At 39.5% G+C, this 25,348-nt stretch overlaps 1 protein-coding gene and 1 long non-coding RNA gene across 7 annotated transcripts in view; one reads left to right on the top strand and one right to left on the bottom strand.

The window, feature by feature from the left end:
* Window positions 1–25,348, top strand: part of NR6A1 (nuclear receptor subfamily 6 group A member 1) — a 215,035-nt gene that overhangs the window by 139,525 nt on the left and 50,162 nt on the right. For 2 of the 6 annotated variants that reach the window (XM_070251765.1, XM_014736029.3), the window contains exon 1: window positions 17,278–17,416. The exons of the other annotated variants lie outside the window; for them this stretch is intronic. In XM_070251765.1, coding sequence (XP_070107866.1) covers window positions 17,401–17,416 — 16 coding nt within the window. In that variant the 5' untranslated portion in view covers window positions 17,278–17,400. Of the gene's footprint in view, window positions 1–17,277; window positions 17,417–25,348 lie in introns of those variants that run through there. 6 annotated transcript variants of the gene reach the window in all.
* On the bottom strand, window positions 4,758–17,549 carry LOC138920809 (uncharacterized). Its single transcript, XR_011432643.1, has 2 exons — window positions 17,256–17,549; window positions 4,758–6,118 (listed from the first exon to the last, which is right to left on the bottom strand). It is a non-coding gene; the product is annotated as an uncharacterized lncRNA (long non-coding RNA).

Genomic DNA, 25,348 nt, shown 5'->3' with positions numbered 1-25,348 from the left:
GGATAAGTGTGCTTGCCCTTTCCATTCTTCCCTTCAACAAACTGCCAAAGTGAGGCCAACAGCATAATGCTATCCTTTTTTAGTCTTCCTGAGGGTAAGGCTCCAATCATCTCTGTTGTTGGCAGGATCCAAGTTACATGGTCTCTGTGGCCAATATAGCAGTATTACACCTCTTTAAGGGGAGGTAAGTTTTCCATCATGGTGCCAGAGTGTTGGATATTGCTAGTTCTGGATAATCCCCGGTTGTCCTGCAGGAGCCAGGGCCTATCACACCTCCCAGATCTTGGGAGCCTGGTTAGCACTGCCCTGTGGATTTTGCCTTTGTCTTCTGACCATGCCTTTCCTCTCCACTCCCGATGCTTGGTGTCTTCATCCTAAGGCCCTGTTAGTCTGGGGAATGCTGCCCTCTGCTGGTGGACTGTGGGTGGATCTGATCTCTTGGGAGAATTGACAAGGCTATATGGAGCCATAGTCATAAAACTTTCTACAGTCTCCAACTTCATGAACCAGTCCTAAGATTTTTTTCTGTAAAAACATACAAGTGCAGAGACTTTCATTGTAACATATAGTAGCAAAAGAATAAAATCTAAATGTCCAGCACTTGAGTTTGTGTTTACGGCTACTAAAATTGGCTATGTAAAAGACAACATAGAAAAATGAAAATATTTATCACAAAACAAAAACCAGGTAGAATATGCCAATTGCAGCCATGGGAGGTATCTCTTATGTAGACTAATGGCTAATCTGGAATCCTCAAAACTAGTTGTGAAAGCTAAGATGATTTCCTTTGATATTTCATTAATATTGTTAGCAAAACAGTACGCCTGTACATTTCTTTAGTATTGTTATATATCTGTCTTTTCTCCTGAAACAAATACTTGACATTTTAGAGGGCTGCTACAGATATTTCTGTGATCTGCGATCTGTGGCCCTCCCCTAGACCTGATCTCCTAGGATGATAAGGTGGTGCCTTAGGTAGCAGCTGACTAAAACAGGCACCCCAGCTGTGACAGGAACTTCCTAGACAGCCTTTTCACCTCTGGCATCTTTTATAATAGAGGAGGCCAGATAGAATGTAGATATTACTTTGTGTGATTTGACAAGAGCCTGACTTGCCTCCCAGGTGTGAGTCTGTACCTCAACTGATGCCCAGGAAGATGGTGACAGCCTACAGGTTATCAGATACTTCTGAGAATTTTCTTTTTGTAAAGAGCCTTAAGGAGGGAAGGGAGCCTTTGAAAAACACAACTGTGTTTTCTAAAACTAAGCATCTCGTTACACAACATTTGAACAGGAATAAAAAGTCTTGAGTCATATGTCTTGATCCTTTTCATTTAACAAGAAAATAACTCAGTTTTTAACAGAGTCAGGTCTAGAGTGAGGTAAATGAGATACTACAGTGCAAAATTTTACTCTCAGTGTCATGCAAGCAGGATCAGCCCTGTTTCTCAAACAGTTCCTAAGTACCTACTGTGTCAGGTCCTGTGCTCGACTCTGGGTAAAAAATTATTCCAGGTGTCACGGGGGATAGATTGTTATTATCCTTCTCATACTAAGCCTGGACCTAGAGCCTAGGTCCCCTGGACTCTCGAAACAGCTGTCTGGTTGAGCAGGTTTTGATCAACCACTTGGCTTTCAGCTGTGGGTTTAGCACAAGGGGGAGTAGCTAACTAATAAGTTAATCCTTGAAAGTGTGTCTTGCACTTGAGATAGTCTGACTGGTCCTGTGAAATCAACAGATTGTTATGCATTTCTCTAAAAATCACTGCTAGCATGTGCTACCTTCTTACCTCCGGCCCCCTGCCCCAAGGATGTACTTTGCTGCCCTTTATTCCATTTCCATAAGGATCTTAACACCAGGAGAAGTGCCTGCATTGTTGTGCTAGAAATTCTGTCCAAATTGTTGGTAGGGGTGGTCAGGGGAGGCCTGTGCAGGTGGCCAGGAATGGATTGCCTGCCTACTTACTACTCCCTGACTTCGCTTTAGGCACATAGCAATGGGGAGGGAGGGACTAGCTGAATGACTGACTGACGACAGCCTGACTGAAATCCAGAATGAGTCTTGCAAAGTGCCTGGGTAAGGTCTAAAACATCTGGCTTCTTATCTCCTTAAGTATTTCCCCATTTCTTGGCTTTTCCTGTATTGCAGAATGTTTGAGTTTCTGCCAGCTTTTAGAAATTGTAACATGTTCAATTATCCTTAAGCATAGAACTTGTGAACATGTGTGCGTATTTCTGTAAGATAGAGTAGTAAAAGTAGGATCCTTGGGTCAAGGTATGTGTAAAGTTTAAATGTTGATAAATAGTGTAAGCTGTATTTAAGCTATATATCAAACACTGACGTTGCATAAACACACCCATCTTCTCAAACCTTCTCTAACACTGAAATATTCTCGGCATTTTAAATTTTTTGTCAATTTTATAGATGAGAGATGGTGTATAATAGTTGCTTTAATTTGAGTTTTTATTAGTGACTTTTTCATTATTACTCATACTATAACCATATTAGGGCATCTTTGGTCATATTCTTTGCCCATTGGGGGATTTGTTTGCCTTTTTCTTATTGATTTGTAGGATTTATTTATGTGTATAAATATATATTTTTTAATGCAATTTTTTTTTTAAGATTAGCTCTGAGCTAACATCTGTTGCCAGTCTTTTTTTTTCCTTCATCTTCTGCCCAAAGCCCCCCAGTACATAGTTATATATTCTAGTTGTAGGCCCTTCTAGCTCTACTATGTGGGATGCCACCTCAGCATGGCTTGATGAGTAGTACTAGGTCTGCGCCCAGGATCCAGTCCAGCGAAACACCTGGCTGCCAAGGTGGAGCGCGTGAAGTTAAGCACCCGGCCACATGGCCAGCCCCAGTGTGTAAATATTAATGTGCATGTGTGTGAGTGTCTTTGCCTTCCAGAGTTAGACATTTATATAAATGCAGATATGATCTTTTCCGTAATGATATCTGGGTTTTATGTTATGGTTAGAAAGACTTTACCTCCCCCAATAGTAAAAAAGATGTATATATTCCCTTGTTTTTTGTTCTAAAACTTTTCCAGTTGATTTTTTTGAGTGTGTGATTAATTCCTTTATAGCTCATGAAATTCCTGTTTCATGAGCTGTTGACACATTTTATGGCCAAAGAAAAAAGAATGAATTTTTAATTCAGAAAGATAATAAAAACCAAAGCAGCATGCCCTTTTGGTGATGATTACTTTTGTGTTATAGACTTGGAACCAGGCTGCCCTCCTCCTCTCTCCTCTGCCCCAAATATTTTTTTCTTTTCTTAACTATCTTATTTTTGCAAGTACCTGTTATTTTCACTAAAAATAACTCAGCAAGAAGAGGAGGATTGGCAGTAGTTAGCTCAGGGCTGATCTTCCTCAAAATAAATAAATAAATAAGGTTATTAAAATAATGGCACTGCATTCTATGCCATGTCTTAGCCTGGAAGTTTAACAGTTTCTTATACTACATTCTTCTGAGAATTCTCAGTGTTACATGATAAAGGATCTAAGCTCTCCAACTTGGCATTAACTTGATATGAGGAGAGAAATTCAATAGAATCCAAGTATCTTATTTGTGTGAAAAGTGAACTTCACCAGGACTGAGTAAACACCATTAAAAGGGCAATACTAGACATTGAATTCATAATTACATCATTAGGACCAAAAGGGCAAGTAAGATTGTGAAGAGCTGTTTTCCAGGAATAGGCTCAAAAGGATTGCCTTAATGCATTTGGGTGTCTCCTGCAAAGATGACTTGGTAAATGTGAATGTCTGTTCTGGGCAGAGTTTTAGAGGCTTGAAAAGCATCCAAGAAGAAAGGGGGAATTTCAGTGTGCTGACCACTTCATTGAAAAGGGGTTATGTGTTGTTAGCTTTACAGTCATTTTTGTGCTAAGCTAATTTGCAAAGGAGACTTCTGCTTACAGCAATGGATTTTGTCTATGGCAAGATGAGCCTGGGGCAAAGTTTATTTTTAGGATCTACTCTCTCAACCTGTTGGACTTGCCTCACTGGCTCTTGCTGACTTTATCCATCTCTCGTCCCACAAACCAACCATCACCACCTGTCTTAGCTTCTAACCTCTATGGCCTGAATATGGCAAGTAGCTAATCTGAGAAACCAATCAGTGCTTTGGGGGAATACCTGAGGGCCAGAGGTTGGGGATATATGAATACTAATCAGGATCTTCAGGAAATAAATTCTCTAATCTTCAAAGTTTTCCAGTCTGGCTCGTGAAAACAAGAACTATTCCTGGCCCTATGTGAGCCCTGAAAATCGTTTCCTCTATTCCTTTTGGGTGGTTCTTTCCCCAGCCTTGTGTAGTTTCCTTACACATATGCACTCGTCCATCCTCAGCTGAAGATTCAAGAGAAGCCTCTGCGGATCTCGGTCATGCTGTCTCCGGTAGCCCTCTCTTTTCTAACCCCTTCCCCTGTTAGCTCTCGCCACCCTGACCTATTGGACTCCCAGCTCTGAATCCTCAACTCGGAAAGACCCGCTGGACTGGGTTCTCCTTTTTTGTGCTTCAGGAACTCTAGGCAGTTAGGTGGGGCATTCACAGGACTTGCCTTGTTTCCCCTTTCTCAGGAATCGCTGTACTTTGTCACCTGAAGGCCAATACCTGAAAATCATTTTTTTATATACTTTATTCAGTTCCATAGTTTCCCCAGTCAGGAGGCCAAATCTGGTCCCCATTACTCCAGCTTGGCTGGAGGCGGAAGTCCATTTGCAGGTCCATTGCATTTTATATACTTTTTTTTTTTTTAAAGATTTTATTTTTTTCCTTTTTCTCCCCAAAGCCCCCCGATACATAGTTCTATATTCTTCGTTGTGGGTCCTTCTAGTTGTGGCATGTGGGGTGCTGCCTCGATGTGGTTTGATGAGCAGTGCCATGTCCGCGCCCAGGATTCAAATCAACGAAACACTGGGCCACCTGCAGTGGAGCGCGCAAACCTAACCACTCGGCCACAGGGCCAGCACTGCATTTTATGTACTTTTTAAATATACTTAAGTTTTTATACTTGTTGTATAAAAGGGATCAAAGTGATCTTTTTTTTTCATTAACAATATTTTATGGACTTCTTTACATGCTAGTACATTAAAGACTTACCTCATTCCTTGCAATAGCTACATATATTATATAGCTTTATTAGCCACACCTCTAATTTTTTTTTTGGTGAGGAAGATTGTCCCTGAGCTAACATCTGAGCCAATCATCCTCTCTTTTGTATGTAGGACACTGCCACAGCGTGGCTTGAGGAGCAGTGTGTAGGTCAGTGCCCAGGATCTGAGCTGTGAACCCCAGGACCACCGGAGCAGAGCACTGAGCTGGCCCCTAGCCACTCCTCTATTGATTGCAAAATTTATTTTGTTATTTATTTAGCTATTATATACAGTACTGCAATCAGTATTTTCTCATTACTGCACAAGTATTTCTGTAGGATATACATTCCTAGAAGTGGAATAGCTAAGTTAAATGGTATGTGCATTTTAAAGGATGGGCTTGGTTTTAATACATAATGCCCAAAGTGACCTCTCAAAATGTTCTACCAATTATATAATGAGTGTGTGATGAAAGATGCTATTAAAAAAAAAATCCCCAAAACTACTTCTTTGCATTGACACTGATAGGATACATGGAGGAATTTGCCTTCTCTGTAGTACAAGAATTATCATTGAAATTGGATAATTTTTAAGGATATGATTTCTTGGCGGGCAGATTGTTGCATTGATGTGATTTGCAACTGACCCATCTGCTACCCCAGTTAAGTAACTTGGAAGAGAGAAGTTTACTAATGCATAGTTTGAGACATAAGCTCCCTGTGCCCACAGCCCTGATCATATTCCCTTTGGCTGCAGTGCCATTTAAGTCCTGCGAAGATGCTTGTGTTTCAGTCCAAGCAGCATTACCAAGAGAAGGTGCTTGGGCAAATCCTAGGAAAGCATTTCCTGGAAGTCTTTGGTCTCTCCTCAGGCCTGGGACTGGTTCTTTGTCTTCTTTCCATACTTTTTGTCCTCATACAGCTGAGTCCAGGGTGAGGTCTATGAGGGGTCTGCATAATTCACTCCTTGTATTCCACATGAAGGTCGACTTCTGGGAATCTAGGTGGTCTCTAAAAGAGGGCCAGAAGAGAGGAGTGGTCCAGTTCAGCAAGTGGAAATCCTTCCTTCCTTACCTGACATCTGGTTTTAATTCTTTGTTTAGCTTTATTTGGAAACTTTATCCAAAAGCAAAAGTCTCTGGGATACGATTAGCTGAGCAATATAGCTGTACAGCTCAGATATCACTTCCTCCAGGAAGCCCTTCCAGACTTGCCATTCAGTCCATCAAATAATCAAATATATACTAGACACCAAGAACACAATGGTGAGCTGCTCCTTCCCCAGCTAAGACAAGCACCTCTCTTCTGAACACACCTTATATTTTGCCCCTCTTCTAAGATTATATGTCATTGTCTCTCCCACTGGCTTGAGCTCCTCAAGGACAGGATCTTGACTCACTCATCTTGACCCACCTACCCCTGGCTTGCACAAAATAGGAATTGTCCAATTTTGACCTGCTCAGAATGCTGAATTCTGTGTCTCTAATTTTGGAACAAAGAAGGAAGAGTGGTCTTTTTTTTTTTTTTTAATCACTTTACCGAGGTACGATTGACATAAAAAGCTGTACATATTTAATGTATACAACTTGATAAGTTTAGAGATACGTATACACTTGTGAAACCATCATCACAGTCTATGCCGTAAACCTATCATCTTTGAAAGTTTCCCCCTGTCTTCTTATTTATTATTAGTATTTATGATAAGAACACTTAACATAAGGTAGCAAATTTTTGGATATACAATACAGTTTTGTTAGCTATAGGCACTATGCTGTATGGTAGATCCCTAGGACTTAACTCATCTTGTATAACCAAAACTTTGTACCCTTTGACTAATACTTCCTGTTTCCCCCTTTTCCCTCCTCCCAGACTCTGGCAACCATCATTCCATGGGAGAGTGGTCTTTGATGGCTACTGTGGGGTATTTCTCCCACACTTAGGTCTGAGCAAGCATTCTGTCTCACAGATGGACTTGAGGACAAAGATGCCTATGGAGAATACGACTCACTATGCTTGGGAGAAAGGAAGTTGATAACTGTTGCTAAGTTTGCCAGGCCTATGATAGGTACTTAATAATATGAGAAGTATTCATACATTCTCAACCAAAATGGCCTGATCCCAATTTTTTTGTAAGGGAAATGAGCCTCAGAGAGATGAAGAAACTTACTGTTTCTTACTTTGGAACCTTGAACATGTTTAACTTCAAAGCCCACTATACTTGCCTCCTTCTTCCTTTTAGTAAGTTTGAATGAATGCTAAATGACTAAATGGGCAGGAGGGAGACACTTCCAGGTGGTACCCCAAACTAACACCCTAACCTGAGATTCAGAAGGGAAAGTTATTTGGGGTCAAAAGCACCTCTTCCCTCAGCTTCGTATTGGTCTCTTTGAAATGTCCAATTAGAGTTAATCTCCCCACCTTATCTCTCGCAAAATAGCAGCTCTTTATCTAGCTTCCTTATGAATTATCTGCCTCCCACTCTCCCAGATAATGGTCGGTGTCCTGAATCAGCTTCACCATCAGCAAGGTTAACCACAAGGCGCTGCCAGATGGCCTCCACAGATAGTTTAATGAGAAGTAGGCCAACACATGAATTGGGCACTCTTAAACTTTTGGTACACTTTTTCTGGTGGATGTTTTGGCAATACTTAGGAGAAAGTTAAATTCACTTAGTAATCCACTTCTGGCAAATATGTTCTAAGAAACTAATCTGAGTGAGTCAAAGATTAATAATATATGTAAAGTTTTTTGTCATAGATGTTTCTAAAATATTGAAAGATTTGAATTAGCCCAACTGTCCAGCAAAAAAATGTTTCAATTATGCAACATTCATTAATGGAATACTTTGCTGCTGTTAAATAGAATCTTTACTAATAGTTATTAAAGATATTATTATATAATACATATTTAATATATGTTATATATCTATATTATATAGTAGATTACATAATATTTAAATAATATTTAATAACAGTGGAGAATATAATATGCTGAATGAAAAAGACGAGAGAAAATTATGTGTAATATGTTCAAATTTTGTAAAAAGAATATATACACACAGAAAAAAAAGATGACAGAAGTACACCAAAATGTGACTAATCTGACTTGTGGTTCTAGCTAGGAAGTGAGATTAAAACTGTTTTTTTTCTTCTTTACGGTTTTTTTCGTTCTCTGGTGTTTTTTTTCCCCTAGTAAACATATATTACTTTATAATAAGAAAAGAAACATTTTTCTAAATAATATAAACTATAAGTTTGTTGGAAATTTACTATATGCCAGGCATTGTATTGAACATTTTTCATAAGATTATCTCTTTCAGTTCTCACAGAGACTCTACAAGGCAAGTGTTAACCCATTTTATACATGAGGAAATTGAGACTGAAATTATGCCGTTTACCTAAAGTCACATAGCTAGTAAAAGGAAGTTCCAAAATCTGAACCTGGGTGTAACCCCAGGACTTGCTAGCTTACCCTTTATTCTGTTTTTCTGTAGAGGAAAAAGAATCCTGCACATGAGAGAGTGGGGGTTGAGTTCCTGCTCCAGATATCCTGGAGCAGCGTAGAAGGTTTATTGTACCTTGTACTAGAGTACGTATCACAGCCTCTGATATCTCTGTTCCCTTTAGTCAACATGTTTAAAGGTCAAGCTGGCAAAAATCTGAGTTCCAAAGCCCTGAATTGGATCATATTTCAGGATTTGCCAGAGGGAAAGATGAGTGAATATACGCAGAGAGGCATCGGGTACTAGGAAAGAAGCAGAGAAGCAATGCCCCCTTTCCTCAACCTGCCAAGCAGTGGTAGATTGACCCTGTTGGTAGGGAGATGCTCAAGGCCTTTGGCATTGGACAGGCTGCCAGTAGGAGAGTGAGGGTGCAAACCTAATGGTCCTTGAGTTTGCTAAATTCTCTCACTGACGTATGAGCATAGCATTGCATTGTGTTGTTAAAGATAATTTTAGTTACTTGGATCTGTGTGCTTATTCTTATTTAATCACTATCTCTGTGGAGTAACTGTTCCCATTTAACAGATATGGAAGCTGAGCTCAGAATTGATCGTGCCTTGCTGAAATTTACAAAACCTCATGTAAGTTGTGTAGTTGGTATTTGATTCCAAGTTTGTCTAGCTCCAAAGCATGTAATTTCAGGCTGCCTCTTATTATAGTTAGCTGTTTCTGTAGAATTGTGGGTTCCATGGAAGCCTAGGCCTTTTTTTTTTTAATTCATCAAACATGAATCAAGTACCCATTCTGTACTAGGTTCTGTGGGTGGGTACCAAGAATACAGAGATGAATCAGGTTGTGTCCCTATTCTTGGAATACTCACAGATCCATGGGCAGGCAGGCATACAAAGGGATGAAACTGTAGAAATTCATAGTATTGGAACCTTTACGGCAGGGAAGAATTGGAGAAGATTTCTTAGAAGATCTAATGTCTGAATTAGCTGAGAATTAACTAATTCGTGGAAACTAACCAGACAGAAGGAGCAGTACATGCAAAGGCACATTTAGGAAACTGTAAATAGCATCTTTGTTGAGATTATTGAAAATATGAGAAGAGAGAATGGAGAGGTTGACAAGGGCTTGATCAGGAAGGCCCTAGTAAGCTTGGGAAAGTGCTTTATTCTGAAAGCAATGACAGATTTTAAGTGGAAATGTCATCGTTTTATTTGAGTTTTAGAAAGTAGCCAGAGTGATTTGGGGGTAGGTATGGGGACAGGAGTGGAGAAAAGAGATGTAGAAAAAAATAGGAGTTAACAAGAAGATCTATAAGGAAGCTCTTGAAATAAACCAGATGAGGGGTAATGAAGGCCAAGAACAGGACAGTAGAGATGAAAATAAATGTATGGATTGAGGAAGATTTGTTTGTTTTACTTTATATTATTAGACTTTATACATGCATAGAAATACATAAAGTAGTATAATGAACCTATGTACCCAGCCTCAATAACCATCATCATCCAGTGGCTAATCCTGTCCCACCCATACCTCTACCCACCTTCTCCCCTTCCATGATATTTTGAAGCAAATCTCAGGTATCATATTGTTTCATCCTTTAATATTCCAGTATGTATCTCTAAAAGATTTTTTTTTGAGGAAGATTAGCCCTGAGCTAACTAGTGCCAATCCTCCTCTTTTTGCTGAGGAAGACTGGCCATGAGCTAACATCCATGTCCATCTTCCTCTACTTTATATGTGGAACGCTTACCACAGCATGGCGTTTGCCAAACGGTGCCATGTCCACACCCGGGATCCGAACCACTGAACCCCGGGCCGCCGAGAAGTAGAATGTGCGAACTTAACCGCTGCACCACCGGGCTGGCCCCTAAAAGATTTTTTTATAGATTTCTCCTCCATCTTTTTTTCCTTCTAATTTAATTTAAGGAATTGGGTGATTCGTCTTGTTTTATTTACCACAGCCCAGATTCTACTGATTGCATCTTTGTGATGTAGATGAATGTGTTTCTTTGAATTCTTAATTCTTTTATTTTAGTAATTGGATCTATAGGCCTTGATCACCTTTAGATTCAACTTTTTGGGCAAGACTACTTCATGAGGGTGTAGAGTCAGCTGTTGATAATATCTAGCATCCATTATTTGATAGTAATATTCTAATTCTAGTATTTCTTGTTCTTTTATTAAATGCTTCTGTAAAGAGACATTTTTCTATTGCTGTTTATTACCCTGTGGTATATTTCATCTAGGAAAGGCAGAATAAATACTGGATTCTTCCCATTCGTTTAATAATCCTCAAAATGCTGTGTTGGTTCACTAGCATCCTTCAATGGTGACACATTAATTTTTTTAGAGTCATTATTAACTGATGGATTTAAACAGTTGTTTCAGTTAATTGTACTTTTTTTTTTTTTTTTTAAGGATACTCAAATTGTTCCATCTTTGGTTAGAGAGTGGCTTATTCAGCAGCTTTCAAGGAGATAGAAAAGACAGGAATGAGGACAAGTTGAATGTGGGTGAGATCAAAGGGGAGGAAGGAGTCAAGGAAAGAAGCCCACGTTTTTGGCTTGGGTGGTTGAGGCCATTCACTAAAACAGGGAGCCCAGAAAGAGAGCAGATTTTAAAGGGAGAACATGTCTGAGGTGCTTATGATAGGTAGAGAAGCCTAGGAAGTAGCTGGATATCGAGATGTAAGGCTCAGGGGAGCAATCTGTGACTTCTTGACCCAGAATAGGGCTCAGTTGCCATGTGTAGATGACTCAGATTGGAATGATGTATATTTTGTTTGATAAAAATCAGTCCATTTGCCAGCTGAAGCTAGGTTCTACCCCCAAGTAAGATTATTAAGCCCTTATTGCCTTCCCTTTTCCTCTTGACTATCCTTAGAGAGTCAGGTTCAATCTCTAGTAGAGTAGGAAGGACAGAGTTGGTTACGGGTAGGATTGCCACTTGGCCGGTTTACAGCCGGTCCTGTGAGTTTTCAGATTTATTACACCCAATGCCTCAATTAGAAGAGAGCTCTGTGTATGGGTAGGATTTACTGGAGTTGGAGTTGAGGCTGGGTGAACTGGTTTTGGCTTTGCAGGAATGGCCTAGGGCAATCTTTTTGTGAATATTTGTATTCTTAAAAGATTTTCTTTCCTTGTCCCATGTTCCTGCTCTCTGAAGCAACTTCTTTCCTTTCATCCTTCCTCTAGTTAACAAATATTCATTGATCACCTATTTTGTGCCAGGCACTGGGGATACAGTAGTAAACAAGAATAGGGAGCTCAGTCCCTGCCTTCATATAGCTTGAAATCTAGTGGGAAATATGTGTTATATATCTTAATTGAAAGATCATCAGCAACATACAATTCTATACTAGTATAGGAACTCAGCAAATAGGGCATATCGGTCAGAAATCTTTTACTACCAGTACTGAGCCTTCATTATTAGAAGATTCAGTGTCAGATAGGCTTACAAATCAGAAAATATATATGAAACAAAGGGCCTGACACATAAAGGACTCTGAAGTGGAGTTTGTCTAGGGGAAAAAAACCTCCTCTGAAGTAAGGTGAAAGAGTTAGAAAATGTGAAAATGAAGTAGAATATGACTGTATCATTAAGTTTAATAAAAGAACTGCACACCACCTACCCACACAGCACATGCACCAAGAGCCTTCCAATTGCTTCAACATATTGTGAATGTCTACTGTGTGCTAAACCCAAGGCTAGATCCTGGGATTACCAAGGCTTGACTCTTTGGGGGTACATTCAGATTAATAAGGAAGATAGAACCATGAAATAAAAATAGCATGGTAACGTGTATTGTCATGGTATATTTTAGGGATCCAGACAGCATGGAAGAATGGTATGGTTTGACTCTGTCTGATTTGAGGGCTGGGAGGATGGAGTCTTAGAATACCTCACAGTGGAGGTGATGTTTAAATTGAGTCCAGAAAGATGAGTAAGTGGTAGTGGAAGCTATAAGGAAGTAGTGAGAAGAGTTATTCCAGGCAGATGGATTAGTTTAGCATACTTGTGCTACAAGTGGATCAGTGTGGCTGGAGTGATGGGTGCTTACAGCGAGTGGTGGTAAATGAAGCTGGAGAGATCATCAGGGGCTGGATTGTAAAGGGCCTTGGGAGTGTGGACCTTTATACTATTGGTGCCTGGGAACCACTGAGTGGGTACAGTGAGATCATGCCACAGTTATTGGAGGTTTTTATCTTGCAGAACTTTGCCCAGAGGCCTCACTTACACAGAACTGAGTTACTTGTAGGCAGAGGCCTCTCCCTGTATCATCTGACTTTTTCCTCCCTAGGTCAGGCAGATGGATAGACAGAAAATGAAACAACTTGATAAGTCCAGGGCTGAGGTCAGAGTTTGTCTGGAAACTACTGGGCTTTAAATGGTCTTCCTTTTTAGGGACACCAAAGGAGAAAGGTTTTCTGTCCAACTGCCTTGCCACTAAGTCTTGCTTTTTACTACTTTGATCTTTTTTACTTCATTTGTATATAGTTACTTATCAGTTTGATCTATTGCTATATTCAGAGCTACAACATTCACTGGCATTAATCTTTGGGCTGATCTAGACCTTAAATGTGAAAGAAGTAAACAGGAGAGGTGCCATATGGGATGAATAAGTCCCACCTTGTTCAGACCTCTCAGGAGACAAATAGTTGGCTGCATTAATGTTTGTATACTGTATATCTCGTTCTTTTCTTTTTCTTTCATTCAAAAGGGACTGATTTATTCATATTATAATCTGTTCTTTATTGTGATATTTCAAAAATTCATGCCAAAATCTTTTCTAGGATATTATGGAGATTTTTTTAATGGAGGGAGAGCCCACTCTTCCCAAGTTCTTCAATTTGTGGGTGGAAAACTAATCTAATTAAATACCCAACCATCTTTAAATTTCTTGATTGTCTCAAAAATGTCTTTTTACAGTTGCTTTGTCCAAAGAAAGGATTTACGTTTGGTTGTTGTATATAAGGCTATTCTTAAATCACACACTGTAGTCTTTTCTCCCATAGCCAATCATGTTAACTCTTCTGCATGCAGATTTAATTCCTGCCTTTATTGCATAGACGTTGAAAAGTCTTTTGAGATCTTCCCAGTTCTGCCCATTCCTTCAAGTCCTGAAATACCTTTCCTACCTGTCTACTTGCAGAACTCCAAGGTTCAACTCAAAAATGACCTCTCCGTGGCATCTCACTCCATTCTAATGAATTGTTCCCTCATCTTTAGTTCCCTAAGTTAGTACCCACCTTTGTTACAACACTTGTAACATCTCATTGTCATTTATCTGTTTAGTGTGTTTGCACTACAAGTGGGTTAGTGTGGAGTGATAGAAAATGAGGCTGGAGAGGTCAACAGATGGTGAGCACCTCTAGGGCAAGGATCGCATAATATTCATTTCTGTTGCCTCAGCCAGTGTAGTGCCTAGCTCATAGGAGACTCAATGGATGTTTGTAGAATTGGATGAATAATCCCAGTTTCTGGAATATTTTTAGTTTCCAACTCTGAGTTGTTTTTGTTTTTTACTTCCTGAACCATGAATTCCCCTTTCCAACTCTGGGAATACAAGGCAAAACTGGAAATCATATCTAAGTATGTTCTTTGTTGCTCTTGTTCTTTTTCTGTGCTCAGAAGGTTTGCTTGTTAGTCCCGGGTAGTAGGGACTTCACTTGGCTATGTTTCATTATTCCTGTTTAGTTGAATTAAACTCTTTTCCTTGCCATAGAGAATGTCTGTATCAAGGATCTACCAGAGAACCAGAGACCTTGGGCTATTGTTTTTTGTGGTTTGCAAGGTTAAAAAGGAATTTAAAAAACATTTTCTGCATATTTCTGTTTTTCTAAAATGGAGCGAGGTTTTCTAACCAGTACCCCTCCATCAGAGTGGTCTCATGGCTTTTACTTTGCATCAGACTTTCATTAAAACTTCTTAAAAATGAATAAGGCTGAAATGATTTCAGTGATTGTGTGGCTACTAGAATTGCTCTCTTTTGTTTTACATTAAAGGACTAAGCATATTACATCTTGTTACCACCCTTTAGCTTCAAAATCTGCAGTCTTCCTTGAAAGCTGCCATTTAATAAGCAAACAGATAGGAAATGATGTTGAATAGTGACATCTAAAAAGAGGCTTTATTTTTTTCTGTCCAAGATATGTGCTATAATGGAAGAAATGAGGGACTAGAGTACAAACTCTAGTTTTTTTTTTCTCAGTTGGTCTGATGACTCTTGCCTCTTCCTTTCCTTGGGCCTCAGTTTCCCCATCTTTAAAATGGAAGTGGAACCAGTCTCTTGCAGCGTTAACTAAGGTTCTGCCATTCATAATTTGGACTCAACTTTTGAATTCTATTATATACAGTATGCAAATAGTACAGGTGTTGGTTGGATGGAGAATTTTTCTTTTTTTTTTCTACGTTACCAAGTTAGTAAGTAGGAAATGTTGCTGATTTCTTATTTTCTTTTCTCCCCTTCCCACTCATAAATTCCAGGAATCCTTTTAATCTTTTAAAATGATTTTTATTCTCTGTAGTTGTTTTTACCAATCTTACTAGGAGCCCTAGTTAAGATTTAGAGTTTGTCTTTTGCATTCACATGATCATTTAGGTGCATATTCATGTTCTTTCCCCCTTCCTTCCAGTAGCATCTATATAGGGCTCTCAAAAAACCTATAGGACTGAGGATGCTGAAGAAATATGACTCTATATCCAAGGATAAGATATATCTGTCTTCTTTTTTATTTTTTTTAAAGATTTTAGTTTTCCTTTTTCTCCCCAAAGCCCCCCGGTACATAGTTGTGTATTTTTAGTTGTGGCATATGGGATGCCTCCTCAGCATGGCTTGATGAGCGGTACCATGTCCACGCCGAGGATTCGAACTGGCAAAACCCTGGGCCGCCGAAGCAGAGTGCACGCACTTAACCACTTGGCCACAGGGCCGGCCCCTCTGTCTTCTTAAACCATGTTATAGCTTTGTTCTCAGGCTTATGGGTACATCAAGCATTATTACTAAGACCCGCCCTTAAAAATCAAGGGCTCTTCTTCAGTCTTGATACTGGGAGCCGGAGTAAGGGCTTCCCATTTCATCTTTTCCTCCAAAGCTTGGTGCAGTAAAGCAAGGAGGCTTACTACAGCCCTGTTCTGTGCAGGTTCCTGAGTTCAGATAAACCTGTATCCTCCAGGGAGACAGAGAGCTGCCTTTTGAATTTGTGTTCTCAATTGAATAGCTTTTTGCTGGTGGACTTTCCTCTCGCTCAGCTTTTTTCCCTGCATTCTATTTATAGTCTTTTTACTAAAATTAGAAGAACTACCTTAAATTCCACAGGGACTAAGAAAATCTTTATTAATCTCTTATCTGGTGAGAGTGGGAAAGCTGTTTGATGTATTTGTGTTGGAGTGAGGTGTGTGGTGGCAGTGGCAGAACGTTTATTTTTAGGCAAATTATAGCCTTTTCTCCTTCTTTAAATCACTGATCACTTTCTCTTCAGGCCCTACTTTTTAAGATGACCCTAATGCTCTCTATTGGTTGGAAAAGCCCTCTAGTATCAGTGCTAGCAATATTTGCCATTCAGTTATATGGCTGCCAAGTGACAGATTCTGCTCCCATCCCAAAAAGGGTCTTTTTTTTTTCCCCCTGAAACACTGCTATAAAATGTGCTTGGCCTTTAAGTTATTCCCAAGGCTAGGCTAGAGAGAAAGGGAGATTTCAGAGAATGAAACACTTTGTGCAGTTAAAAGCATTTTTCCCAGGGAATCGGTCTCTCTTTGGGCCATCCCACCTTCTAAGTGGAACTTGCCCTGTTATTGTGTTCTGATGTCTGAATGGACAGCTGAATGTTTGACATCATGTGTCATTAGCATATGGCTCAGATTTACCAGCCTCTGCAGCTCAGTGGCAAGGTTTGAGTGTGTACATGCACACCCAGTATGACGTAGTCTGCCGTGTGCTACTGGTATGGTTCATGAATCAGGGGGAGACAGCATAATGATTGCTTAAGATCTTAAGAGTTTTAAAGGAATGAAGCGGGAAGCTTACTTTAAAGATTTAAGCTTTTGGCTGGGGGCAAGGGATGAAATTTCTAACCTTTGCTTTCTAAAAGGATTTTGCAGACCCAGTTTCCTTTCTCCACATTCTTTCAGATTAGTGTGTATAACCGTAGCATGGAAATTGAGGGCCAGAGTTAAAGTGAACCCTGCAAATAACTCAGAGCTCCATGTTTTAATTTTCTCAGAAGAATTTGCCTTGTCATTGTTTGTTAGATGACAAAAAGCAGGGAATCCTACCCCCTGCCAAACACATGCATAACAGGGAGTTTTTGTTTTGTCTTTTCCTTGTGCCAAAGGTTTCAACTCTAAATTTTCTAATCCAGAGTATAGAAGAATGTAGTATAGAATAGCTCTTGAAAGAAAGAAGGGGAGGAAAAAACCCACATACTAGAACTCTTTTTAAATTAAATGAAAACCAAGTCCTTTTAAAATGCTGCCTTTTAATTTTAGAATCTCAGCTTAAAGAAGACCGGAGTATTTCCCATTAAATGTTCCCATAATAGTTTTCAGAGAGACATGCTAGGCAGTATTGTTAACTAAAGAAAATAAGTCTATCAGTTCCACTTAGATAACCTTTGGTAATAAACGAACTCCATACACGTTGTGACCTTAGCGCCTGAACTTTCTAATCACATGACCGGCTTGTAAACTGACCTGTGAGTATGACTGTCGTAGTCCCGGCTAAGAGAGAGAAATTGGCCAAGTGTCGGAAGGGTGGTCATCTGGCTGGACTTGTCCTGTAATCTCTGTTTCTTCATGGCTGAAATAGAACTTCTCAACAGACTCTGAGAAGCATGAAATGGAGACATGGGAAGGTAAGGGAACTGACTGTTTAAGTCTGAGCCCAAATCTAAGGTTTAGAAATTTTCTTTGAAGGTTTAGAGCAAATAATAGCCTTGAGGGAGGAGGGAGGCAGTCCATTCCTTTTTTTGTGTCCTGGCAGAATTCAGCCAACAAGTTTTCTTGTACATAGTAATTGGCTATAAAAGTTTTGGAATAGAGAAAAGCAAAGGAGAACTGTAGTAAATTGATTGTTGGGGTTTTTAGGAAAAAGCAGAAAAAAGAGAAAAATTATATTTAAATTTTATAGTGACTTAAAAAATCTTAAACTTCATTTTATATCACATTTCTTTGGTAAAGTTTACATTGTGAAAAACTGTTCTGATTACCTCTTGACAGAATTTGTTTATATTTTAAATTCCTTAATCCAGTTCACCATCTGCCAAAGCCTTATTTAGTACTGTTAATTATAGATAGTATTGGGGTCATGAGGCCGTTGATAAGGCAGCCTCATTCCCTTTGGAGGAACTTAGATACTTTACAGTTTTGGGTATAAGACTAAGCCGTTGCTAATTTCTTTTTAAGTAGGTTGTTTTTAAAATGGCTAGTTTCATTCTCTCTCTCTCTATTTCATTAATAGCAACTAGTTAGTGTTGCGATTCATATATTTGCAGATAGGCTCCTACTTGTGTAAGAAACTCCAGTTCCCCACAACTTTATTATTTGGGCCAGGAGAGACATATACAACTAAACAAACAGCTAGAAGATGAATCTTAGTATTAGAAATTTGCTGTTTGTTTGCTGTGTTTATAGAGTCAAAGGTTTTGCCAAGAGTTTGGTTTCTTATAGGCGTGTACTGCTGAGCTATAGCCAGAAAAGTTTCAAACTCTTTGAGGTAGTTGGTAAATTTCTAGGATATGAACCTATGAAATAGCTAGTCCTAGGAAAGCTTCCCAGCCCCTGTAGCGTGGCTAACATCTGCCGTAGCAGCTTTGCAGTTTTATTCTCCCTCTGAGCATGTACAAACTAGGGAACTGGGACTCCCTCTTCTAACAACATTCTTTCTTTATAGTAACACTTCATAGTAATTCTCCCTTGTACCTTATTTCCCAGCACTTTGTATGCCAGAATTACCTCATTGGTTTTTGTTGTAAATTAGTGGAAGCAACAAAGTTTGTAGAAATTATCAATTACATGCAAGACCTGTTATTTTTATCTTGAAGAGCTTCTTCTCCTTCCCCTAATAGACACAAAAATTCTCTGTTAAACTATTCTGGATATACTAGCTTTTCCAGAAAGGAATAGTTTATGAAGTAAAATTTGCTCTGGATTCATTGGAATATGATTTTAGGGATAGGCAGAGATACCAGAGCAGTGGTTACATGAGTTTGGAACGATAGCTCTGGAAGATCTGGATTTTTTTCCAACCAGCTTGAATCTCTTAGTGATATATAGTCCACAAGTTCTGAAAGAGAAAAAATGTTTGAACAGAAGGTTCTTCAGTTGTTTTTTAATTAAGTATTGAAACTTTGATTTTTCTTAGCTGTTCAGTGGCAGAAAATAACTTACAGTACTAAAACAAGAACTTTTATAAAAACAAGGAAGTGAATTTTAAGGTTTTCACCTGAATCTTCCATACAAAATTCTAGTAAAGCACAATGAATTATCCCATCTGAAGGAGGTCTTTGGAAGCTTAAAAAGCAAAATCAAACTGCTTACAAAAGAGATCAGTGAAAATGTTACTGTAAAAAAGCGTTGCCTGGTTTTAGATTTTGGGCCCTTGTCCATTTAAATTAACCTTTGTCACAGCTGGGCATACAAATGTTTTGTTTTAGTTCAGAGAGGGTTAACTCTATTCAAGCTTTCACTGTGGCAGGCCTGATCTGTGGAGTCATACAATCTGGTCTTTCAGCCCTGCCAGTCGCTAGGCAGGAAGTCTTATTTCTTAAGCTATCTTTCAGAATGGGGGGTTGGGATTTGGAGAAAGGTGGGGGAAGGGCCTTGGAGCATCTGTAAGGATCAATAACAGAGAGCGAGCCGCAAGAGAGGCCATTGTGCACACTTCAAGATAGATGCAGCCCTTGTGCACGGCCCCTGCCCGGCAGGACAGACAGCTAAAACCAAAACAATGCTACCAAATGAATTCCTTATGAAAATCAGATTGCTCTTAAAAGAGAAAAAATACTTGAGTGCCATTTTAATGTTGAGAATATTCTCATTCTTCAACTTGGTAGAATTAGGCAATCCACACTAGAAATAACACCAAATTGGTTTTTAAACGCCTTTTGTCCTCATGCTAATACTGTATTGAATTGGAGAGGGTGATCATTTTGGTCTTAGTCACATGCATCAAAGCATTGAGTAATCTTTTTTCTTCTTTCTTTCTCCTTTTCGTTTCTTTCTTTTTTATTCTAACATTTGCTTTACCTTATTGGTGTTGGAAGCATCGTTAAGGGAACCAGAAAACCAAAATTTGGTTAGGATTTGAGTAACACATGTGTGAAATCCCTCCCCCAACAGCTGGTATTGGCTCTTGAAACTTCAACAACTGAGCTAAACAGATGCTCTTAGTGTGTTCTTTTGAGATCATTGAAACCAGTCTTGTAACCAAGAAATCTACGAAAATCCTAGGTCTCATTTTGAAATACACTTAATTTGTGATATCATGCTGCATCTTAATGCCTATTATATGGGTGTTAAACAGAGATACCTGAGCTTGGTAAAGTGAGCAATTCCACTAGAAATGATGTTTTAAAAGCACTACCAAGTTTGTTGTTCTTTTATTCCAGCCCAGATTTTCATTTTTCAAATTCCCCTTTCCCAAGCCCAACTGTAACATTCCTGTTTTACTGTATCCTTTTTTAGAAGACTAAGGCAATAATTCAGTAGGTACTTTTATGATGTAAATTCTTTTTTTTCTTCTTCTTTTTTTTTGAGGAAGATTAGCCCTGAGCTAACTATTGCCAATCCTCCTCTTTTTGTTGAGGGAGACCCATCTTCCTCTATTTTATACATGGGACGCCTACCACAGCATGGCCTTTTGCCAAGCAGTGCCATGTCTGCACCCGGGATCCGAACGCACGAACCCCGGGCTGCCAAGAAGCAGAACTTGCGAACTTAACTACTGTGCCACCGGGCCGGCCCCGTATGATGTAAATTCTTTATGGCAGTTGGAAAGCGTAATGGAGTCATTGCCACCTCTCTTCCACTAAACCCCCAAAAGTATTGATGACAACTGATGGTAACAGCTGTGGAAGATGGAATCATAAAGAACTTCTAATATCTTTCTCCGAATTTGAAATCTTCCAGGATTAAATGCATAAACCAGCTGGGGGTTCCATAATGTGACTTGTAAACATGCAAATGGAATAAGGGAGGATAAAAGAGACTATCATGTGAAATGAGCCCCAAGTTTAATTTATTTTATGCTTCTTGCTTTGAGATCTGACATACTCTCCTGGACGGTTTTTGAGGCTCAAGAGAATACTTAGACACTTCACAAGATCGTCTGGATGTTTTTAACCCATCTCTAACCTGTACCCCTTTTCTGGGGAAAATGATATATAAAAAGAAAATCTAATTTAATCATCAGAAACAGTGCCTCCTTGAAACCGTTATTTTGCTTCTCTGATACATTGTAGTTCTGTATTAATATTTAAACCAAGGGATCAAGTTCTTTTAATGGGCATTTTCCAGAAAGATACAAATATTACTAACAAAACTTGGAAATTCAGTTAACATTTACATTGTATTAAAATAGGGTATGAAACCTACCATGACCCTTTTGAACAATGTGGTCTTTAATGTGCTTTAGAGGGAGGGCCTAGTGAAGGAAAAGCCATAAAAGTCTTCAGGGTTCAAGATGAGGTTGGGATTTTAGCCTATTGCTTTTGTCATTTTCACACACAAACATCGCTGCAATTGTGTTTGATTTAGCATCTTTAATACAATGAAGTGAGAGAACAAAAGAATATCAGAGGCACAAGTATGGAAGCCAAACATTCTCCCTTCCCCCCTAAATTTTTCAGATCATTCTTTTTTCTCTGTCTCCTCTGCTACTGGAGTTTCTTTTTAAGCCAAGGAGATCAGTCCATTTGTAAGAATCTTCTTTTGGAATGCTTCGGTGGTTTTCTTGGGCAATTGAAAAAAAAGGCTGCTCCTCAAATATTTTTTAGCCACATAAAAAGTCATGTCCCAAAGACTTGGTAAAAATGCCGTAATTAGGAAAAATGAATCTACTCATATTTCAAGGTTGAGAGTTTGGGGGCGTTCCCGGTGCACAGCTGTTTTACATATTTTGAAAAGCCTGATAGATGTAAAGGTCATTGCTAACTCTAACCAGGGTCTTGATGCTCACACTGTGATCCAAGGACCTTGCATTAATTAGGATGAGAAGCATGGAAGGTCAGGAGTCAACTGGCTGGTGGGCCTCATGGATTGTCATTGGGGCCAATCAAAATTCCTGTAGGATTTTTAGCCATTAAAACCAAACCAAACCAAAAAAATAAAACCTGTTGCTGCTTCCATGGACTCTGAGCAGTTCCCTTGGTCTATATGGTAAGGACTAGTCCCCTGCTGCCCAGATGGCTCATAAAAACTTGGCTGCATCCATTGCTTTGCTACAGGCTTCCTAGTGTTGGAAAAGAACCTCAGCAGCCTGACTGTCACATGGCCAAGTCACTTGACCTCTGTGAGCCTCAATTTCCTCATAGGTACAACAGGGGATAGTAATACCAGTCTCACAGGGTTGCTGTAGGAATTAAATAAGAGAACCTCTGTCACAGTACCCAGCACGTGCTTATCATGCCTTGAAATTGAAATGAGTTTTAAAGAGTAGCAAATTTAGGGAGATTAGGAAGGAGAGGATTCTTGGGTGAGTCTGTGGCTGGTGCTGTGTGTATTCCAAGTAGAAAAGTCCCCAGGAATTGCCTTCATTCAGTGGGCAACAGTCAGGGAGGGGCTTTTTGGAAATTTAGCCTTGAAAATGCTGTACAACCAGTGAGGTGGGCTGCTGAGCCTTCTCTTACAACCAATTGCTTTGCTAATATTCTGTTCCTGGGCTAATGAAAATAATTAGTAATGAGGAGGTCCCTGAAAAATTTGTGGTTTTTTCCCTAAGAGAGTCTTTTACAGTTTTGTTGGTTGGAAGAAAAAGGAGAAGGGATGGGCTGTAAGTGAACACACAAGTTAAATCAGGTTCACGAAAGGAAGGGTAGTCAAGTTAGTCTTATCTCCTTTCATGTGTTTTGGTAAATAAATAGACGCCAAGACAATTGCCTTGGCCATGCTTCATAGCGCCTTCTCAGAAGCTTTACCATGAAGTAGTAAAGTTGGGAATATTGTTAGCATGCTAATCATTGCCCTGCTTTCTTCAGTCTCCCTGATTCTGGGAGTTGAGAGGTTATATCAGTGGCTCATTATTTTGATCTCTCTGTATAACATTTTAACTTATGTTGCCGACATTCATTGAGCATTTACTGTGTTCTAAACTCTGGGAACACAGGTGAATCAGACATAATTCCTCACCTGAACTCCAGCTCCTTTTTTTGAACTATAAAGAGGTAAAGTGGCTTAACAGATACTAACTATTCATCACTTAGAACAGAGTTTTTGAGGGCAGTTTAAGGGAGAAGAGGAACATTTGGCTGCCAAAGCATTATCCAAAACTGGCAATAGAATTTGTTTTCACTTTGGGGCCCTATATTTCTTTAGTTTTCTTACTACGTTTGGTAGACATTTCTTGAAACATTTCTGCCCTTCCAGCTTATGGTTGTCAAAGAGAATATTCAAATAGTTTTCTTAACATAGTAAAATTAGAGTCCTGGAATGCAATTGGCAAAACTGTGGAGAGACCCCAAACCTCATTTCTCTGTTTCTCTGTTAGCATCGTATTCACTGTTAGCAAAAAGTTTTCCTTTTGTGAAGTTTCAGCGTGTGCTCTCAGTGTGATGGCTATAGCAACCTAGCTGTGTTTTTCAAAGGAGCTGATAAGTTATGGATAACTTATTAAATGTCAATTACAGTTTTAACCATTCTATAACAAATGCGTGGTTTGGACATTTAAAAAAGAAAAAAGCAAGCAGCATTCCCGTGGTCATGTAATCCCAAAACTTGTGCACATGAGTCAGTGTGGAAAGAAGTGTGGAAAGGAAAGGGTAGGCATACGGTAGGTGCTAGTCACGAAGTCTTGGCTCTTGTCATTGTTATAAGAGTATGTGTACATGCACACACTCTCACATACATTCATGCTTCTTGCTTTTTAAGTTTGCCGTGAGATAGTTGTTAATTGCTGCTGACAAGAAAATCTGCCACGTTCACCTCTTTTATTTGATTGGTGGCGGCATGAGAGTGAGGTGATGATGTGCCACAATTAGTATCTTCCCCTGTCATTGGATATAGTCCAACCATCCATTGTTTTAACCATATCCTGGATTAAAATGGTACTTTAAGAAACTGACCATCGCATTGTACTGTTAGGTTTCTTGGTTCCTTTTGAATATGTAGATGTTAATTCTCCCTCTGCACCTCTGCTCTCATCCTCACATGCGTTTTGGAAGCAGGTACGCTGAAATGCTTGCCATGAGGTTACCAACCCTATACTAGAGAAAAACTACCCACCATGTAATAGTTTTAATATGGAAAGTTAGTCATATGTCATATGCAGAAAAATATTTGGACTCAGTTTCTTTGTTCTTTATTTCCACCAACCATTAGTCTTACCAAAGTAAGAGAATGATGAATGTCTAGGGAGTCTTGAGAATTGGGAGGAAGGAGTCCTAGTTTTATGAAAGTATTGATCCATTGCCTCAGGAAGTAGACCTTTTGGTTCTGTTGGCTGCATTAGTAAAATTGTGTGAGTGTAAATGTGTGAAAGAGTGCTTATATGCATTGTTTAAGTTTCATAATTTGTGGTCTTAGTGATGAATGCAGAGACCCACGTACTTATTCTGAACATTGTTTTATATATGGAAATAGTTACAAACACTTTTTGTCAAATAGAATGGGAATATCCAGTAATGCATATGTCTGTGTTCTGGGCCCATTATGCTAAACTGGTCAGAATTCTAGAGAAAGTGTCTTTTGGTAAGGTAGTGCAGCTACTACATTTTCCACCCTCCTAGAACATATGGTTTCACTTTAAAGCATACTAAGTGGTTTTTTGGTCTTTCTTTCACTAGGACCTTAGAACTGTGCAGGAACGAAGGGAGCTAAGTATTGAACTTTGAGCATTGACACAAGGTTTCTGGGCTGGCCCACTGGTTTGTCATCTAGAGTTCTTATAAACTATGCACTTTGATTTGCAAGTAGAGAAGCTACCCTATTCATTCATTCAACTGATGTTCACTACTGGTTGCTCTGTGCTTGGAATATGTGTGTGTGTGTGTATTTTTTTTTTTTTTTTGTGAGGATTATTAGCCCTGAGCTAACATCTGTTGCCAATCCTCCTCTTTTTGCTGAGGAAGACTGGCCCTGAGCTAACCTCTGTGTCCATCTTCCTCTGCTTTCTATGTGGGACGCCTACCACAGCATGGCTTGCCAAACCGTGCCATGTCCACACCCAGGATCCGAACTGGCAAACCCTGTGCCACCGAAGCAGGACATGCGAACTTAACCACTGTGCCACCGGGCCGGCCCCTGTGCTTGGAATATATTAGGGATACAGAAAAAGCAAGAATCTCTCCCTGCTACGTGGAGCATACAGTCTAGTAGAGGGAGATGATTAGCTAAGTGCAACAAAGTGTTGGAGGTACCAATGATAGCGATCCTGGAGGGTACAGAGGTTGTGCAGAGGTAGGCGTGCTTAGTTCTATTTGGGCTATCAGATTAGGCTTCAATCAGGAAGCGATCGTGAGAGACCGGTCAATGTTTGCTAGGCTGGTAAAGTGGGAAGGGGTCTCCTAGGCAGAGGAACAGCATGAGCAAAGGCATGACAGTATAAAACCACCTGACAGGGTATGGGGTAAGTT

Source organism: Equus caballus, chromosome 25 (genome assembly GCF_041296265.1).
Source record: "Equus caballus isolate H_3958 breed thoroughbred chromosome 25, TB-T2T, whole genome shotgun sequence".
NCBI lineage: Eukaryota > Metazoa > Chordata > Mammalia > Perissodactyla > Equidae > Equus > Equus caballus.
The sequence above is the reverse complement of the archived record's forward strand: the minus strand, read 5'-3'. Positions and strand labels throughout refer to the sequence as shown.